Below are 12,910 nucleotides of genomic sequence, written 5' to 3'. Positions count from 1 at the left end.
CTCCCACAATACAGCCATGAACAGATACAACCCCAAAAGGTAGATTGGTAAGGATGAGTTCCAGTAGATGTTTCCCTTCAAGTTGGTTCCCTCACTCCTGCTGCACAGTCTAGCACCAACGTCTTTTAAAACTCAGCTTGGTCAGTTACTAGTGGTGCTACCAAGTCAATGTTGTTAATGGACATTGAAGATCCTCGTCCATAGTACTTCCTTTGTCCTTGCCACTTTCACTGCTTCCTCCATATGGTGTTTAACGTGGAAGAGTACTGATTGATCAACTGGGTTGGAGGTGCAGATGTCATGTGCATGGTAATCAGCAAGGTGTTCCCTTGTCCATGTTTGAGCTAATACCATGAGACCTCACAGGATCTGGCGTCAGTGTTGAGGATTCCCAGAGCAACTCTTCCCCGACCGTATGTCATGCTGCCATCACCTTGGTTGATATGACCTGTCCTACTGGCAGGGTCGGTGATTATGGGATCTGGCACATTGTCTGTGAGGAATCATTCTGTGAGAATGATTATGTCAGACTGTTGATTGACTAGTTGTGTGTCAGCTCTCCCAGTTTTGGGACTAGTCCCCTGGTTGTTGGTAAGGACGACTTTGTAGGATCAATAGGCTGTTGCTATTGTTGTTTCTGGTAATGGTTACATGGTTATCATTATGCTAGCTATTTTAATTGCAGATTTTGTTGAACTCAAATTTCACCACTTGCCATGATAAGATGTGAACCCATGTCCCTAGAATATTAGCCTGGGGCTCTGGATTACAAGTCCATTAACATTATCACGATGCAACCATCCCATTCAAGTTGTTTGGAGCCAGCAGTAAAGGGCAAAACTGTAAAGTGCAGCTGACATCGTCTGGGATTGAATGAGGTTGTGAGCTAATTGTCCTGCTGTTGTGTGTGTGTGTGTGTGTGTGTGTGTGTGTGTGTTGTAGGGACTTCTGTTCTTATCACAAAATCCCACCCAAGGTCAACATGATGACAGTAAGATACTGATGACTCAATGTGCTCATCGTTCGATCATTGATGAACAGAAGATGGCATATACATCATGAATGTTTATATTTGTTTCACCAGGATTCTGAGAACTTCCTATCTCTTATCTGTGACTGAGGGGGATGCAAATGCACCACTTATCTCCAGAATCTGATTCTCTGCAACTAAGTATGAATTTATAAAATGCCATATTGACTGACTGTCTATAAAATGTGTGATTTTTGAACAAAATAAAATGTATCAACAAATACAAATTCACCCCATAGATTCACGTGTGTGTGTGTGTGTGTGAGAGAGACAGACACCAGAAGGTGTTGAAGAATGGCCTCATAGGAACAGTATATGATGTTCAACTCATCGATTGTCAGTTCCAATGTGCCACAGTGAAAAACTGTAATGACCTCCTCAGAAGACAGACACAGGATATGACGATACAGTATCCTTCATTGTCCAGTACTTCCTGGGAGCAGAGAAACTATGCCATGTTCTTCGCAGCCTTCAACACCTTATCAATGACGATAAGCACCTCGCCAAGATCTTCCCCATGCCTCCACTTCTAGCCTTCAAACAACCAACAAACCTCACACAGACCATTGTTTGCAGCAAACTACCCAGCCTTCAGGACAACATTGACCACAACACTATACAACCCAGTCATGGTAACGTCTGCAAGACATATCAGATCTTCGATATGGGAACATGGCACATACTCATGTGACTCGGCTAACGTTGTTTATCTCATATGCTGCAGGCAAGGATGCCCCGAGGTGTGGTACATTGGTGAGACCATGCAGATGATATGACAATGGATGAATGGATACCACGCAACAATCGCCAGACAGGAATGTTACCTTCCTGTGGGGGAACACTTCAGTTGTCAAGGACATTCAGCCTTGGACCTTCAGGTAAATGTCCTCCAAGGCAGACTTCGGGATACACAACAATGCAGAGTCACCGATCAGAGGCTGATAGCCAAGTTCAGCACCTATGAGGACAGCCTCAACCGCCACCTTGGGTTCATGTCGCACTGCAGGTGACCCCATCACACTGTACGCTCTCACGCATGCGTACGTACACACACACCCACTCACACAAACACACTCACACACACACACTGTCTCTCTCCCACACGCACACGCACTCTCTCTCCCACACAAACGCACACACGCACACGCACTCTCTCTCCCACTCACACACACATACACATACACACACACAGTCTCTCTCCCACACGCACACACACACTCTCTCCCCTCACACACGCGTGCGTGCACACACACACACACACTCTCTCTCTCTTCCCCCTTCACTCATGCACTCTCTCATCCCCTCCTCACTCATACACACACAAACACACACATACGTGAATCTATGGGGTGAAACTGTAAATGCTGATACATTTTATATTGTTCAAAAAGCACACAATTTATAGACAGTCAGTCAATGCGGTGTTTTATAAATTCCTACTTTAGAAATAAAATCGTCTGACTCCAAACTAAAACACAAACAGATTCTAAACAAGGTCTCACACCTAACATGCATTGTCTGACCTAAAATGTCATCTCTTCTTTACACTGATAAAACCTTTAGTTCTCTCAGGACTGTGACTTGAAAGGAATTCGGGGATTTCAATATACATATTAATCAATTAAAAACTTCTAACTGATTAAAGATTTAACAGCGTCTTAAGTTTGTTTAGTACATCCTCATCAATGGTGTGAACGTTTGATCTTTTACTTATACATTCTGTGTCTGATTCTACCTCTCTCAATAACACCTGGAGAAAGACTGAGGCTCCCGAAAGTTTGGATAATGGACAAATGCAACATTGCCTGGGGTAGCAACCAGTTCTACATGTAAACTGAGGGATTGGGATCATTTACAATTGATAGAGCTGTGAATGATATGGAGCATGTGTGTGCAGATAATATCATCCTGTAACTTCCACATCGAACAAACTCATGCTCTTGAGGTGTGTTTCATTTTGTAACCAGGGACAGTGAGCTGTTGAAGGATCTTGGTGACCTCCTTTATACAGTGGTAGACTATAAGCTGTGAGAAGTTCCATCCTTAATAGGTGTGAAATGTTTTGATGTCGATACAGGCCTGGGTTATGATGATTTTATATATACAAGCAGACTCTATGACTGAATGGTCTATTTCTGCTCCTGAGTAATCAAAGTTTATCTGCCTAATCTTAAAACTAAGGTTGACAGTTAACTGTTCCTGCTGCATCTCCATGCCCAAACATTCAGCACCCTCTCTTCATGTCGGATAAACTGGCATCCCATTTCCAAATCCCGCTTCTTGCATTATAGTTCTGATGAGTATAAGATGAAAATCTTTGACTCTGTGTCACCGTTTAGCAATGTTTAAATTTGCTATATATGTATACATATAGGGATGTCACTAATTCAATATATGGGTTGGGGATAATTTAATATATATGTGGAACAGGGACATATATTTATGTTTTATTGTGTGGGATTAGAATAATTTGATGTATATGTAGGATAAATTAACATAAATATAGCCATGAGGATAATTATATAGGGATAGGATTAACTCTATATAGAGTGGCTAACATAATTTAACATATTTAAAATAATGCAGTTATCATGGTGTAGATAATTCAATATGTCAGGATTAGGGTAATTTAATGCATAAGAACAGAAATGATTCATTACATATAGGAGTGGATGGAAATCAAGATGTAGCTTAGGATGACAACTTAATACAAATAGGATTGGGATAATTTAATATATATAGGGAGAATACATTAATATATACACAAAAATGAAGATAATTCATTGTATGCAGAAAAAGGTTGATTAAATACATTAAGGGGTGGATATAGTTTTATGTATGAACTGGGTTAACTTTATACATATATGTATGTGGTAGGATATCTTAATATGTATAGGGGAGGACTATTTTCGTGTATAAAATGGAGAATAATTCAGTACATGGGGGTGGGGTAACATATGGAAGCCGGAAAATGTATATACATTGTATCTATCAGAACTTGAATAATTAAATATACAGGGATGAGATAATATGTATGAAGTGAGAAAATTTAATATGATGGAGATTATTTCACATATAAGGGGTTGGTATAATTATAAAAATCGAATCGAGTATAATCTAATATATATGGGGCTAGGATAACATATATAAAGGTGATAATATATGTAATTTGATACATAATATGTGATTTCATTTATATAGGGATCGGAAAATTGAATATGTGTTTGGGCTGGGATAATGCGTTAATACATATATATTAGAGCAGAAGTAATTTAATCGGGGATAATTTATTCAGTACGGGCTGGGATAATTCTATATATCGGTGTAAATTTAATACACGCGGGACTAAAACATTTCAGTAGACACGGATCGGTTCATTGTTGGTAATTTGAAGACTTGAGTTAATTTACTTTGGGGGTGGTTTTGAGTAACTGTCAGAATTAAAGGGATTTTCGCTGCTGGCCGACACGTATTGCGGGGACGGCACCTTTAATTAGTTGGGCCGACCCCGGAATATGTTGCAGGCGGTGGTGAGGACTCCATCCGGAGCCGGAGCCAGTGCCAGAGTCAGGCCCGGGCGGCGGCGGCAGCAGCGGTAGCGGCGGCCTGGAGAGGACAGAGTCGTGGGGAGCAGAGCAGCGATCAGCCGCTGGTGAGGAGACAGCCGTCAGATCAGGCACGGTGAATTAGGGAGAGCCAGAGAGAGGACCAAATAGACAGGCACAATATATCAGCTAGAGATAGTGTAACAAGCAGAGAGAAAGGGAGGGAAGGACAGAGACAGAGACAGAGACAGAGACAGATACAGATACAGATACAGATAGAGATAGAGAGTAACAAATAAAAGTAGAGAGGATCAAATGGAGAGACACACTGTAACAAGGATCAAACAGAGAGCGATACAATGTAACATAGGGAGATAGAGGTAGAGAGGATCAAATCGACACTAATAGGAAGATACAGTCATAAAGACACTGTAACAATTAGAGACAATCTTGCAAATAGCGATCATCAAATGGAGAGAGACTTACAAATAAAGATGATCAAACACAGAAATAGTAGGATTCAAATGAGATATTATGTAGCAAATAGAGAGATGCAGGGAATCAAATGGAGAGAGAGGATCAAATAAATGGAGATGATGCTTCAAGTAGAGAGATGATGCATCTTGAAGGAGAAAGGGAGATGGTATACCAAGTAGAGAGATACAGAGAATGAGTGCATAAACTATATTGTAGAGATGATCACACACAGAGAGAAAGAATATATAAAATAGGATCACATAAAGAGAGAGGGTTGATCATTCAAATATATAGAGACGGTGCATCAAATAGAGAGAGACAGAGCCAAAAAGAGATGAGAGGGGATCAAATATATAAGTCTGAATCATATTTGTTTAGAGAGGGGATCAAATAGAGATAAAGAAATAGACAGTGAATTAAAGAGAGAGAGATAGAGAATCAAGTAGACTGAAAGAGTGCATTGTGTTTATATATAAGGAGGGGATCAAATAGAGAGTCCATTATAAAGGGAGATAGTGGATCGTACTTATATAGAGGGAATCGAATATAGAGAGAGCAGCCCACAGAGGGAGGGACAGAATCATACAGAGAGAAGAGGACTAGAGAAAGAGAGAGTTGATTATACAGAGAAAGGAATCAAATAGAAAGCGAGGATCAAAGATAGAGGAAGGATCAAAGAGAGACACATTGGGTCAAATAGAGAGAGCAGACAGAACAAAAAGGGAGAGAGAGGGGGGTCAACGAGAGAGAGAAAGAGAGTGTATGAAATACAGGAAAGTGTGGATGAAATAAAGAGATAGAGAGGGGATGAAAGAGAAAGAGGGGAACAATTAGAGAGAGTCAGAAAGACTGGGGATCAAATAAACAAATATAGTTTGTCACATATATAGAGGGAGGATCAAACAGATTATAGGATTTGGCACCAGATTTAGGCCATTTGGCCCATTGAGTCTGCTCCACCATTTCATCATAGCTGATAGATCTCTTAACCACACTCTCCTGCCTTCGTCCTGTAAACCTTGACCCCTTACCATTCAAGAATCTACCTATTTGTGTCTTAAATACACTCAATGACTTGGCCTCCAAAACCCTCTGCGGGAATGACTTCCACAGATTAACCACCCTCTGGCCGAAGAAATTCCTCCTCATCACAGTTCTAAAGAGTCACTTTGAGACTATGCCCTGAGGTCCTCATCTCTCCTCCAAGTGGAAACATCTTTTCCATGTCCACTTTATCCACGCCCCTCAATATTCTGTAAGTTTTGATGACATCCTCTTCATCCTTATAAACTCTATCAAGACCCAGAATCCTCAACCATTCTTCATATGACAATCCCATCATCCCTGGGGTCATTCTTGTAAACCTCCTCTGGACCTCCTCCAATGCCAGCACATCTTTCCTTAGATACAGGGCCCAAAACTGCTCACAATATTCCAAATGTGGTCAAACTGGTGCCTCATTCAGCCTCAGCAGTACATCTCTGCTCTTACAGTCATAGAGCAGCACAGCACGGAAACAGACACTTTGGACCAGCTCGTCCATGCTATTCATGTACCTATCCAGATGCCTTCTAAATGTTGGAATTACACCAGCTCCTATCACTTCCTCCAATAGCTCATTCCATTCATACACTCTGTGTAAAAAAAAAAAAAAAAAGTGCCCCTTTAAAACCTTTGCCCTCTCACGTTAAACCTATGCCCTCTAGTTTTGGACTCCCCTAACCTGAGAAAATGACCATGACTATTCACCCTATCCATGCCCCTCATGATTTTATAAACATCTATAAGGTCACCCCTCAGCCTCTGATGCTCCAGGGAAAATAGCCCCAGTCTATTTAGCCTCTCCCTATATCTCAAGCCCTCCAACCCCAGCAACATCCTTGTAAATCTTTTTGAACTCTTTCAAGTTTAACAACCTCTTTCCTGTAGGAGGGAGACCAGAATTGAATACAATATTCCAAAAGTGCCCTAATCAAATGTCCTGTACAGCCATAAGATGGCATCCCAACTCCTATACTTAATAAACTGACCAATAAAGGCAAGCATGCCAAACACCTTCTTCATTACCCTGTCTACCTGTGACTCCACTTTCAAGAGACAATGAACCTATACCCCAAGGTCTCTTTGTATCTCGAAGGGTTACTGGACCTGAAACGTTAACTCTGTTTTCTCACCATGTATGTCCCAGACCTGCTGAGTTTTTCCAGCGATTTCTGTTTTTGTTCCTGCTCTTGTATCCTAGCCTTCTTCAAATAAATGCCAACATTGCATTTGCCTTCCTAACTGCGAACTGAACCTGCATGTTAACCTTTAGAGAATCCTGTACTATGACTCCAAAGCCCTTGTGCTTCAGATATTCAATGCATTCCCCCATTTAGAACAGTCTACACCTCTATTCTTCCTGCCAAAGTGCATGACCTTACTTTCCCACAATTCCATCTGCCACTTCTTTGCCCACTGTCCCAGCCTGTCCAAGTCCTTCTGCAGCCTCCCCACTTCCTCAACACTACCTGTCCATCCACCTATCTTTGTAAAAGCTGCAGACTTAGAAACAACGCGCTCAGTTCCTTTGTCCACATTGTTCACGTATAATGTGAATATTTGTGGTCCCAACACAGACCCCTACAGAACCAACCTGAAAAAGATGCCTTTATCTCCACTCTCTACCTTCTGCTGTTCAGCCAATCCTCTATCCATGACAGTACCTTTCCCCTAATACCTAATGGGTTCTTGTCTTATTTAGCAGCCCCCTGTGCAGCACCTTGTCAAAGGCCTTCTGGAAATCCAAATAGATCACATCCACTGGCTCTCCTTTGTCTAACTTGCTTGTTATTGCCCCAAATAATTCTGGCAGATTTGTCAGGCATGACCTCCACTTGATGAAGCTATGCTGACACAGCCCTATTTTGTCTTGCAATTCCAAGTGTTCTGTAATCTCATCGTTAATAATGGACTCTAAAATCTTACCAAAGACCACGATTAGGTTAACCAGCATGTAGTTTCCTGTCTTCTGTCTCTCTCCCTTCTTAAATAGGAGTATTACTGTAACCATTTTCTAGTAGTCTGACATCCTCCCTGATTCCATTGATTTCTGGAAAGTCACCACCAATGCCTCTGCAACCTCCTCAGCATTCTAGGGTGTAATTATAGAATCCCTACAGTGCAGAAAGAGGCCATTCAACCCATCAAAAGTGCAGTGACCCTCCGAAGAGCATCCCACAAAATCCTGTAACCCCATGTTGACCATGGCTAATCCACCTAGCCTGCACATCCCTGGACACTATGGGGCAATTTAGCATGGCCAATCTACTAAAATTTTGGACTTTAGAAGGAAACCAGAGCACCCGGTGGAAACTCACACAATGTGTCGAGAAACTCAACATAGTCACCCAAGGCTAGAATCAAACCCAGTTTCGTCACGCTATGGGGCACGAGTGCTAACCACTGTACCACTGTGCTGACAAATCCATCTGGTCTGGATGACTTCTCAATCTTCACACCTTTCAGATTCCCCAGCATCTTCTCCTTTGTGATGGCCACTACACTCACCCCTGCCTCCTGAATCTCTTGACGTTCTGCTATGTTGCTGGTGTTTTCTACTGTGAAGACTGATGCAAAGTACCTATTTAGTTCCTCCACCATTTCTTTGCTCCCCATTACTACTTCTCCAGCCTCAAATTCCTGCGGTCTAATGTCTGCTGTTGCTTCTGTCTTACCATTTTAGATATCTTAAAAAAAAACTCTTGCAATTTTCTTTTATATTACTAGGTAGCTGACTCTCATATTTCATCATCTCCCCCTTATTGCTTCTTATCCTCTGCTGGTGTTTAGAGGATTGCCAATCCTCTGGCTTCCTAAGAATCTTCATCACATTGTATGCTTTTTCTTTTATGCTGTCCCTCATTTTCCTTGTCAGCTATGGTCACCATGTCCTCCCCTTTAGTATGTTTCTTCTTCTTTGAGATGAATTTCTGCTGTGCCTTGTGAATTATACCCAGAAACTCCAGCTGTTGCTACTCCCCTGTCTTCTCTGCTAGGCTCCCTTCACAATCAACTGTGGCCAGCTCTTTTATTCAATTGTAATACTGTTGCATCTGATTCCCATTTCTCCCTCTCAAAATGTAGGATGAAATCTAGCATACAGCATAGGTCACTGTCCCCTAGGGATTCCTACACCTTAAGCTCCCTAGTCAAGTCTGCCTCATTGCACACTACCAAACCCAGACTTGCCTGTTTCCTCTAACACAAGCTGCTCCAATAAACCATCTCGTAGGCATCCCACAAATTCCTTTTATTGAGATCCACTAGCAGACTTGATTTTCCCAGTCCCCCATATTTATTGTAATAGTGCCTTCCTTATCTGCCTTTTCAATCTCCTGATTTGTTTTCTTCCTCACATCCTTACTACTGCTAGGAAGCCTGCATGTAACTTCCATTTATGTCTTTTTCCCTTTGCAGTTCCTCAGTTTTACTCATGAGAGATAGAGAAGGCGAGGGGAAGAGAGAGACAAAAAGGCAGTGTACCAAAGCAAGAGAGAGCGCGATGGTATGCCAAAGAAAAAGAGACAGTCAGTTATCAAATGTAGAAATACAGAGAATCAAAATGAGGGATAGGGACAAGGTAACAAATTGGGAGATACCATGTCTCAAATAAAGAGAGTGGGACTGAAATTAAGGAGAAAAGAATCCAGAGAACTAGCTGCACAGAGGTACAGGGCAGAGATATTCAGACGAAAAGGTCAGATGCAGTGGAGCATCTGAAGTGTTGTCACACTAAGTACCAAAGGGAAAAGACTAAAGATAGTGAATACCAAAGATTTGTCTCCACTTCTCTGCCTGAAGACACATACAACCCATAGAATTGCGACTGTCACATTGGTTTAGGGCAAGGATGCAGGTTCAGCTCCAGCTAGTAAACTTAACTGTGTAATGTTAGCTTATTCTGAACTAGAATTTAATGTTTTATTTTTGAAATAATCAGGAAATGGGGACTCAAGGACCAGGTAGGAAAAGGATTGCCAACCGGGAACGACTGTCTGCAGAAGATGATGCCCTAAATCTAATTGCCAGAGAGGTAAGGCTGCAGTATAATTACATAACTCTGATCACACAGATTGAATTTCTCTCTCTTTCTCACCATCTGACCCTTTCTTCTCTCCCTTTCTACCTTTTTCTCTCTCCCCTACCTCTCTCACTCACTTTCTTTGCATCTGCTTCCTTCCTGCACTGTTCTCTCACTTGGTCTATCTGTTTGCCTCTGTCTATTTCACTGACTGTGTCTCATTCTCACGTTTTCTCCCCACCCTACTTGACTTTCTGTCTTACTCTCATTGCTTTTCTTGCAATGAGAGTATCTTTCTCCCTACGCGCATCTCTCCTCTTGCCAGAATCTCTCCATGTCTATCTTTCTGTCTTCCCACACCTATATTTTTCAATCTGTCTGTCTTCTCCTTTCTGTGCCTACATCTGGCTCTGTCTCTCCCAACCTGCATTATGCTCTCCTTTTCCTTTCCCATTCTTGCCTGTTTGTTTCTCACTCTTCCTGTCTGTTCCACGCTCTCTCTTTCACCTCCCAATGCTCTCCCAATCACTCTTCCCTGTCTACTGTCTCTCTCTGACACTTGTATCTTCCTGTGCATCTGCCTCTCTACAATCCCCCCACCACCACCACCTCCCCTCCCCCCCACCACCCAACCCCCTGCTTTTTGGCTCTTCTCTCTTTTGTTTGTCTCTTTCTCTTTCCCTCCAGTAATATGTTGTTCTATCTTGAGTGATTGCTTTCATTTTTTTTTGATGTGCGTGAAATGGCAGAAATTGTGAGGATAGTTTGTGTATTTATGTGCAATTTTAGAAGATCTTTGATATGTATCACATAATGAGTTTCAATTCTGCTAACAAGTCTATGGGAATAAAGGGCTATTGACAATGTGGCTACGAGATCATGTAAGGTGGAGACAGCAGAGTGCATTGGTGAACGATTATTTTTCAGACTGGAAGGATGTGTTCAGTGGTATTATCCAGGGATCAGGATTGAGACCAATGCTGTTTTTGATGAAAAGTAATGATTGACATTTGGGTGTTCAGAACACGATTGCCAAGTTTTCAGAAGACACATAAATCAAACAATGAGTCAGATAGATTAGAAAAATTAGCACTGTATGGCTGATTAAATTTAATGCTGAAAATTATGAAATGGTGTCTTTCGGAAGGAAGACTGAGAAAATGCAATTGAAATTGAACAGTACAATTTTTAACAGGGTAGAATCTGAGAGATCTGGGATTCACGTACAAAAATCTTGGAAGGTGGATGTTTCCAAAAAGGCTTTTCAAGTGCATTCAAGATGGTTTACTTTATAAACAGAGGCATCGTGCACAAGGGCTGGGTGATTATGTTAAATCTCTATAAAACACTGGCTCGGGATCAGCTGAAGAACTGGGTGAAATTCTGGGCACTATATTTCAGGAATGATGTGAAGACGTTGGAGAGGGTATTCACAGGTAATTACCAATAACCATGTTAACTTGAGCAGGGGCTATGGAGAGGGCTGAGGAAGCTGTCTAGCACAATTGAACCCACTGCCATCTGAACTGATTATATACCAGAGTGACAGCAGCACTGTTTTGCTTGTGCTGGTGATTAGGGTTTCTATTCTTGATGATTTCCCTGAAATTGATGAAGAGAGAATGTGCGTGTCTTTATGCGCACGTGTTTACACAAGTATGTTTATGTTCACCCATGTACTGTGCGTGTATATGTGTGTGGTGGGAAGAAACAGAGTTGTATTGGATAAGAAATGAATAAATTTGACTTTACCACCCTATTGTCGAATAGCTTGTCCACACAGTTTATTTTGGGTGTACTGAAGTTATCAGTTGGCTCCAATGGATCTGACTTCAACACATTGCGGGGGTGGGGGTGGGGGGAGGGGGGGTTGCGGGGTAGGTGGGAGTAAATGGGAATTTATTCTGCAAATGATGTGTGTCAGCTCGGTGCTGGGACCTTGCTGGCGAAATAAACAGATTTACTGTGTGCCCTGCAATGATCTGTTTCAGGATTCCAGGAATTAATCAATTTTGGCCAGGGGCAGGGGTGATATTGGCAGATGGATTGGGGTTGTGCACTGACTGTCACACGACATGAAATCTCTGCTTTCTCACCAATGTCAACCTAAGGTCTGACAGCTTTTAACATTCCCTGTGTGCCAGGTATATCTTAATCCCCAAGGCAAGTGCCACACATATTTCAAATCATAGAAAGTATCTTGAGTTCCCCTTAGCTCTTGAGTGTCATTTATATATTAGTCCCCAAACCAGGTGTATCACGTAACTATTATTCACCCTGGTTTTGTGTATCATGTACATTTTATTTTTCCAGCAACAGTTAACTATTGCAGTTCACTTGACTTGAGGAAGATGTTGTCAAGGAACTAGTTTCAGGGTTTATAAAATGCCTTTAGGGTCCTTTGATGGGTGAGGTCCCTCACTTAACTTAGTTTGCCTCAAACTAAAGCAATGACTCATGATGCAACTGCATGGGTGAAGGCCGATTGTTCAGAATTGGTGGCGTTACAGAAAGAGTCAGATTGCCCTCATTGTGAGGCAGGTCAGGAACCAGGAAATTACTAACTCCTTACTGGTCTCAGCAAAACTCATGCTACACATGTGGAGGTGTTAATTGTGTTCACAGAGTTCAGTGTGAACACAGTAACCCATACAGGAAGTGCTTGATGCCGGAGAGGGTAGTGGAGTCGGCCTCATTAGGGGCATTTAAGCGGCTATTAGATAGGCATATGGATGATAGTATAAGGTAGGGTTGGAGGTTAGATAGAATTTAGGATTAGGGTAGAAGTTCGGCACA

The 12,910-nt window shown here is 41.9% G+C and overlaps 1 protein-coding gene across 1 annotated transcript in view; it reads left to right on the top strand.

Annotated features, from left to right (window-relative positions):
* Positions 1 to 4,543: 4,543 nt before the first annotated feature.
* LOC109935679 (nuclear mitotic apparatus protein 1-like) overlaps positions 4,544 to 12,910 on the top strand; it is a 123,670-nt gene continuing 115,303 nt past the window's right edge. Inside the window, exons 1-2 of the mRNA XM_048598681.1 lie at positions 4,544 to 4,682; positions 10,034 to 10,126. Coding sequence (XP_048454638.1) covers positions 10,037 to 10,126 — 90 coding nt within the window. The 5' untranslated portion in view covers positions 4,544 to 4,682; positions 10,034 to 10,036. The remainder of the gene's footprint in view (positions 4,683 to 10,033; positions 10,127 to 12,910) is intronic.

The sequence above is a fragment of the Rhincodon typus genome, chromosome 7 (genome assembly GCF_021869965.1).
Source record: "Rhincodon typus isolate 14 chromosome 7, sRhiTyp1.1, whole genome shotgun sequence".
Lineage (NCBI taxonomy): Eukaryota > Metazoa > Chordata > Chondrichthyes > Orectolobiformes > Rhincodontidae > Rhincodon > Rhincodon typus.
Note: the sequence above shows the minus strand (reverse complement) of the source record. Positions and strands in the feature narration are given on the sequence as shown.